Source organism: Acanthisitta chloris, unplaced genomic scaffold (assembly GCF_000695815.1).
Source record: "Acanthisitta chloris isolate BGI_N310 unplaced genomic scaffold, ASM69581v1 scaffold6241, whole genome shotgun sequence".
Lineage (NCBI taxonomy): Eukaryota > Metazoa > Chordata > Aves > Passeriformes > Acanthisittidae > Acanthisitta > Acanthisitta chloris.
In genome coordinates, this window is record NW_008657529.1 from 4,059 (window position 1) to 12,224 (window position 8,166).

Genomic DNA, 8,166 nt, shown 5'->3' on the forward strand with positions numbered 1-8,166 from the left:
TAGCCTGCTTGGTCAACTGGCCCCAGTTCAGCAGTAGTTAGTATGCTTACAACAGCAGAATGTCTCTATTTTTGTTCCCACTAAAGGGTAGCAAACCTGCCTACCAATGGCAGGGAGTAGCTTTGATGCTACTAAGCATAATCATAGTGGTTTGGGAAGTGTCTTAATCTTGCTCTCCTGCCCTAGATGATACCTATACTGATGCATAACTGTCCCTTAGAAAGCAGTTGAGAGGAAGCTTGTAGTCATTCAGTCTGGCAATGTGTTAGCTTTGCTACATTATAAGTTTTACAGGGTTTGCTAGACTTTTTTTGCAAGAAACACTTATATCCACTTTTGATGGTAGCTGTAATGTGTATGCATTCCTCTCTAACTGTATTTTGAAAATAAGCAAAAGATTTGATCTCATCAAGATACTTTTGTGCTAACAAAATGGTGATCCAAAAGTATGTTGATTCTAGTTATAAAGTCTCCAGTTTATTGCATATTACTGTTACAGAAAGAATGCATGAAACTCAGTTCTGTGGCTCTGCCTGTCAACTTGAAACCCAATGTTTTGCATGTCTGAATAACTGTTAACTTCAAGCATATTAACTTTCAGGGATAGTCTAAACATTTGAGTCTATTTATGCTTAAATTCATACAGTATTAGGACAGCTTGTACCAATATTGAGAGCCATTAATATTGAGTTTAATAATTCCACATTAGGTAGTAGGTAGAAGTGAATTAATTACATAAAAATCTAGTATCCTAATCTGGAGGTGGCTGTTTTATTTTTCCTGGAGCCAAAATACCGCTTCAAGGTACAAGAAGTGACATATTTAGACCATCCAGAGCAGTGTTAACAATCGTCTGTTTTGCTTCTTTGGTAGTTCAGTTGCTGCCCACATAAGTAGGGAATGCTAAATCAAATATGCATAATTTAAATGTAGCAAGTCATTGTCTTGATCTTCTGTCAGAGAAAACGCTGCTACTAAGATGAAATGTCTCACTAATAAATTGAAATAGAAACGTGCTTGCAGATCTGAAGCCCAATTTCTGACCACTAGAGGTGTGTAGCAGAAGAGAACTTTGTTAATGTGCTTCTAAATGTATCCTTAACCACAGCTCCTAATATAAGATGAACTCCATAAATATCATACATAGAGACCATCCTCTTTAAACATACCTAGGCAGTCCTAATAAATCTCAGTGTTCAGGGGTGACATTTGTGACTCTTCTGCTCTCTTGCCTCGGATCTGGCAACTTAAAGCTACCTCCCAGTGCAGCTTCTCTCCAGCACTTGTGGCCTTAGACCAGACACTGCTCAGCTGTTTTGTGTGGCAAGAGGAGTGCAAGACCATTAGATTCCTGTCTGCAGGCAGCAACTCCTATTTCACCAAGTAGACGTGTCTACAGTTGCAAGAAGATCATCTTTGTAGTACTGTGCAACCCATAGCACGTCTGGGATCACAACAGCAGCCTAGCCCTGCTGTCTCTGGCAGAAACAGGTGAGAAAAAACGTATCAGTTCTTTCCTTCACTTTAAGGAAATGCCAACTTAACCATTTCTGTGAGGAAAGGACAAAAAAAGAAATGAAAAAAAATCATTTCTGCTCCTTTGGAAGCTGAAGCCAGCTCTCAGGAGAGATGTGGTGCCTAGAAACTCCTGGGCTAGACTGATATGAGTGTGTAATTATTTATGAAAAGTGTTATACTTCATCAAGGAGCAACTGAGAAATCAGTAGTGCCTCTATCCATAAAATGTATAGCTAGAGGGTGAGACCACTCTTCTGAGATAGCAAAATAAAGGATTTTAGTGACTTCAAGAATAGATGAGAACCGAACCTGTATTTCTCACATTTATGATGCTCCTCAGCTATTGCCTTCCTCCTGGGATCATGTTTGCTGTGAAGCCTTGCTGGGAAGCACTTAGAGAGGGATTTCTTGAGTAAAAGTAGGATGTGAGCATCTTACTTGTGATGGCAAAGGACATATGTTTGAGAGAAGACTGTAGCATATTTCAGGTTCTCATGCCTCTGGAGACACGAAAAAGTGAAACTTCAGCACCCTTAGTGCCAAAAATTTAGGATTATTTAAACACTGTGTGTGAAATAAAGCTCCTGAATAACAGCTTATATTGCCAATTCTGTTTGGGCAATAGACTGATGGGACTTGACCTGCACAGCAGGTCAAGCACCTCCTCCCAGGACTAGGGCTGCTCGCCAGCCCAACGCCAACTCTGTTACAGCACCTTAACACCTTTCAGCACGAGTAACCAAGCTGTCATGTCTCCTGGCAAGGAGTTCTCCTGAGAAGCTGTAAGACTTGCTGAGGTGTCTGTGCTGGAACAGCCCTAGTTTGGCTGTGTGTGCTAGGGCTCAGAAACATTTAAAAAGATACAAAATAGTATAGCAGAATACTTTGTACATGTGAATACACTGACTGATTCCAGCTTAGAATGAGCTGTGTAGTCCAGTAACTTGTCTGATTCATAGATTTGTCTAAAAATGTCTCCTGACTTCATCATGAAGAATTTTATCTTTGTTTCATATGAGGATAATAGAACTGAGAGTAACAAAAAGCAAAAAATCAGACTCCTGAACAGTTAGAATAATTAAGCATATTAAAAATATATTTATTGAAGATGTCATCAATGTGATACAAAGAGTCAACAGTCACTGTTCAGTTCCTTCATATTTTAACCTGGTTTATGTTAGAGTTGCACTTTTTTAGCTATAATACTCTCATGGTCCATTATAAGGTAGAAACCCTGGCTTTTATAGTACACACTAATGCTTTGAAAAGAAGTGTTACAGAGGCAATTTTAAATTGGAGTACCTTCTTCCTAGCTTACCTGAAAGGACTTTTGACAAGGCAGAAGAGTAAGTTTCACAGGGCAATGGATCATAGTAACTTCCTTGGATGATGAAAATTTGACCTAGGTCCTTGCAATTATACGGAGGCAGTCATATTAAGAGAGGAAAGATTGCAGTGATATATCTTACTCCCCTTGTGTTACAGATTTAATCGATATAATTGTAATAAACACTCTTAACCATAAATCATAGTAATAAAAAGCCTTGATATGGGTAAGTTCATAACTGGAGTTGGTAGTAGATAGCATTGAAAAAAGCCCCAAACATTCCCTACAAACTCTAGTGTGTACTTCCATTGTTTGCTGTACATACACAATAACTTGAAAACCCATTAGACCTGTGGGGGGAAAGAAAAAGTGAAAAGCAAGGAATTTTAGCAGTTGTTGTTTGAAAGTGAAAAGAAAAAGTGAAAAACAATGAATTTTAGCAGTTGTTGTTTGAAAGTGTGGAAAGAAAAGCAAATCTAATTGCTAATTACTTAGTGTTTAGATTAAAATCTAAACACTAATGAGCATATGAAGTCTGCAAGCAGAGGCAGAGCTCCAGTAAGCTATTTTGCAAACACAAGTTTAGTGAGAAGTGTACCCCGTGAAGGGTAATTCATAAGCAGTGTTTTTCTCATTGATTAGAGAAACTACAGCACATTTTTAAAGAACAGCATTCAAAAACAATACGAAGTCACTTGTGATTCAAAAGACAATTTCAGTCTCACATGTTTCAGCTGAATTGGTACCCTGTTATCTTCCTTCTTTGTTTATGTGTGCAACATATATCCATTGCAGTATTTGCAGATTTACTTTCCTGCTTCCTTTGTTGGGTAGTGTAGCCTTGAAGGGAATGTAGAGGGTTATGGAGAGTGGTTGGCTGCACCCAAACTTCCTGTGCAGCTCACAGGCAACAGGACTGATGCAGTACAGCAGAGAATTAACAGGATTCCATGCTTGCATTGGGAGGCTTTGCTGTCTCCAGTTTGGCATGAGTGCAGCTGTTGCTGGAAAACTGTATTTGTTCTGATGGCTACAGATACAAGATAACAGTAGGTTTTGGGGAGGAAAGAGGGATTGAACAGAGTTTGTGACAACTATAAGAGGATTGAAAACAGTACATAACAAAGACCAAGTTACTGAGTGACTGAACTATGCTCTAAGCACTCACCTGGGAACATGAATTTGGTAATGGAGGGTTGCTTGGTCCAAGAGAAAAATAGGACAATGGCTGGAAAACAGGAGCTTGGCATATTCAGACTCAAAGTATGAAGCAGGTGCTTTTAGTGTGTTTTTAAATAGTCATTGAGATAACATTCAAAACTCTGCTAGATCTTCTCTTATAGTCAATTGATAAATCAAAATAGGTTAGTTTTTCTAAATTATGTGTGCATGTGGTTCAAATTATAAGTAATGAAGAGGATTTCTGTGTTCTGTATTAAGAAAATAGAGATGATAACAGTGGTTCAGTCTAACACTGTGATCTATTTCTTTAAATCACTTTTTCTCAGAAGTGTTGAGAGCAGCACCTCTTTTTAGCCTACCAGGGACAGTGCCCCACTAGACAAGCTGAAGAGCTGGTGGGAGATACAGTGGTCAGAGGCCATCTTGGACATAGTGGCCACAAAATGAGTCTTCAATTCTTGATGAAATGAGGAAGGCAGTAAACAAAACCTCTACCTTGGATTTCCAGAGGGCAGACCTTGGCCTGTTCAGGACACTGGTTCAGAGAGTCCCTTGGGAAACAGCCCTTAAAAACAGAGATCCAGGACAGCTGGACGTACCTTAAGAAGGATATCTTAAAGGCACAGGAGCAATCCATCCCTATGTGCCAAAGGCAAGCCAGTGGGGAAGAAGACCAGCCTGTCTGAACAGGGAGTTTTTGCTGGAACTTGGAAAAAACAGAGTTTATGACCTTTGGAAGAAGAGGTTGGCAACTCAGGAAGAGTACAAGGATTTCGTTAGGTCATGCAGAGATGAAATTAGAAAGGCTCAGCTAGAACTCAATCTGGCCACCACTGTGAAAGGTAATAAAAAGTGGTTTTATAAATACTTTAACAACAAAAGGAGGGCCAAGGAAAATCGCCATCCTTTATTGGACACAGAGAGGGAATGCTATCAGCAAGGATGAGGAAAAGGCTGAGGTACTTAATGCCTTCTTTACTTCAGTCTTTAACAGAAAGACCAGTTATCCTCAAGGCAGCCATCCCCCTGATCTGGTCAACAGAAATGGGAAGCAGAGTAGACCCCCTGCAATCCAGGAGTAAATAGTTAATAACCTGCTGTGCCATTTAGGCAGTCATAAGTCTATGGGCCTGGATGGGATTCACCCAAGGACACTGAGGGAGCTGGCAGAAGAGCTCATTAAACTGCTCTCCTTGATTTATCATCAGTCCTGGTTAACCAGGAAGGTCCCAGATGACTGGAAGTTAGCAAATGTAATGCCCATGTACAAGAAGGGTCTGAAGGAGAACCTGGGGAACTACAGGCCTTGCCTCAGTGCCAGGAAAGGTTATGGAGCAGACTGTTTTGAGTGTGATCACATGACACACACAGGACAACCAGCAGGACCAGCCAGCATGGGTTTAGGAATGGCCAGTCCAACCAAGGGTTGACCATCCTGATCTCCTTTTATGACCAGATGGTCTGCCTAGTGGATGAGGGAAAGGCTATGGATGTAGTCTACCAGGACTTCAGTAAAGGCCTTAATACTGTCTCCCACAGCATTCTCCTGGAGAAGCTGGTAGCCCATGGCTTGGGCAGATGCATTCTTTGCTGAGTTAAAAACTGGCTGGATGGCCAGACCCAGAGGGTGGTGGTGAATGGTGCAACATCCAGTTGGTAGCCAGACACCAGTGGGGTTCCCCAAGGCTCAGTACTGGGGGCAGTCCTGTTCAATATCTTTATTGATGATCTGGATGAGGGAATTGAGTGCAGCCTCAGTGAGTTTGCTGGGAACACTAAGTAGGGTGGGAGTTTTGATCTGCTGGAGGGTAGGAAGGCTCTGTGCAGAGGGATCTGGACAGGCTGGATTGATGGGATGAGGCCAGTGGTATGAGGCTCAGTAATACAAAGTGCTGGGTCCTGCACTTGGGTTGCATCAACCCCATGCAGTGCTCCAGACTGGGGGCAGAGTGGCTGGAAAGCTGCCAAGTGGAAAAGGATCTGCGATGCTGATCAACAGGTTGCTGAACAGGAGCCAGAAGTGTGTTCAGGTGACCAAGAAAGCCAGTGGCATCCTGGCCTGTATAATGTGGCCAGCAGGACTAGGGAAGTGATCATCCCCCTATACTGGGCATTGGTGAGGCCTCATCTCAAGTACTGTGGCCAGTTCTGGACCCATCACTGCAAGAAAGGCTTTGAGGTGCTAGAGCATGTCTAGAGAAGGGCAATGGAGCTGTTGAAGAGTCTAGAGAGTAAGTCATATGAGGAAAGGCTGAAGAAGCTTGGGGTGTTCAGTCTGGAGAAAAGGAGGCTCAGGGAAGACCTTATCACTCTATACAACTACCTGAAAGGAGTTTGTAGCATGGTGGAGGTATGCCTCTTCTCCCAGGCAACTAGAGGAAATGGCCTCAGGATGTGTCAGGGGAGGTCCAAGTTGGACACCAGGAATAATTTCTTCATGGAAATGCTGGTTAAGCATTGGAACGGGCTGCCCAGGGAGGTAGAGAGGTCATCTTCCCTGGAAATGTTCAAGAAATTATGTGGCATTTAATGCTATGGTTTAGTTGACAAAGTGGTGTTTGGTAAAAGTTGGACTCGATCTTGGAGGTCTTTTCCAGCCTTATTAACTCTGTGATTCTCAGGACATGTTCACTAGCAGTCGAAGAAAAACATAAAGCAGTCAGCTTTTGAGAGATGTTTTGCAAAGCTGGTGACAGCTACATAAATCAACTTACTGACAGCATTTCTTGTCTTTCAGGTTTGCGGTCTCTTGGGATGACTATTGCTCAGTGCTATGAGGAGGTTGGCCTTCTGCTGCTTTTCCTCTCTGTAGGAATCTCTATATTTTCCACTGTGGAGTACTTTGTTGAGCAAGGTGTGCCAGGCACAACTTTCACAAGCGTACCTGGTGCTTGGTGGTGGGCAACAACTTCCATGACAACAGTTGGTTATGGTGACATTAGACCAGACACTACCATGGGTAAGGTAGTAGCCTTTATGTGTATACTATCAGGAATACTTGTTTTGGCTTTGCCAATAGCTATAATAAATGACCGGTTTTCTGCCTGTTACTTTACACTGAAGATAAAAGAAGCTGCTCTTCGGCAGCGTGAAGCTTTGAAGAAACTCATGAAGAACTCATCCAGTGATTCCAATATCAATGTTAATTTGCGAGACATATACGCACGCAGTGTCATGGACATGTTGCGGTTAAAAAGCAGAGAGAGAGCAAGTACACGGAGCAGTGGTGCAGATGATTTTTGGTTTTGACTTTGAAGTTATTTAACCTTGAATAGCACATAGACTACTTAAAAATGTAGTATTAAGCATCTCTTTTTTATTATTTGCCACATCGTGTATTTGCTTTTCCAAGTGGAGTTTTACTTACTTGGACAGACTGAGAAAACTATTGTATACAAAAGGCAGAATTCATAACATGGAATCTCTCAAGGAGCTCTAAAACCTGCTTCCAGAACTGGATCATGGTGGATGAGATGAGAAATAATGGATCCATGAAAGTAAAAGTGATGCAAACATTTGTATAATCTTATGTCCCTGATAATGTATAATAATAAAGTCTTCGTGAAAATTGCTACGGTGTTTTAAATTTTAAGCATCTAGGATTGTATTAGCACTGGGAGAACAAAAGTCAAATTCATTAAGGAAAATTGAAAAGAGAAGACAAAGAAAGTGAAATATTGAATAAATTTAGGATGACATTCCTATAACAAGCTTAATCTTGATCCCCTTTCTTGTCCCCATGCTCAACTCCATTGGCATGAAGATGAGGTTACTAAACCAGGGCAGCAGAGGTGGGTGTTTATGGAGTGGGTGAGTTTGGAATTTCCTCATTTGAAGAGAAGCAAAAGGCCACCAGATACATGATGGGTATCAGGAGACAGGCGAAAGTATTAAACAGGTATAAGATCTGCAGCAAAGTATAAAAGAGTCATGAAATAAGTGCCACAATATAGAGCATCCTCTGCAGTTGCTTCAGAATTTACAGGAGCTATTACAGCCTTTATAGAAGTAATTTACAAACTTAGTTTGAACTATGACTTCTCTATGTGTTTTGATTCCCGTGACTTACTTGTGTAGCTGAGCAGTTTTTATGCTCAAGAGAAGTCACCATTGGATAGCAGAAGAAACAGAAATTGTAA

The 8,166-nt window shown here is 41.3% G+C and overlaps 1 protein-coding gene across 1 annotated transcript in view; it reads left to right on the forward strand.

Annotated features, from left to right (window-relative positions):
* The window catches only part of KCNV1 (potassium channel, subfamily V, member 1), an 11,553-nt gene extending 3,955 nt beyond the window's left edge, over positions 1–7,598 (forward strand). The window contains 1 exon segment of the mRNA XM_009084737.1: positions 6,765–7,598. Coding sequence (XP_009082985.1) covers positions 6,765–7,276 — 512 coding nt within the window. The 3' untranslated portion in view covers positions 7,277–7,598.
* Positions 7,599–8,166: the final 568 nt, after the last annotated feature.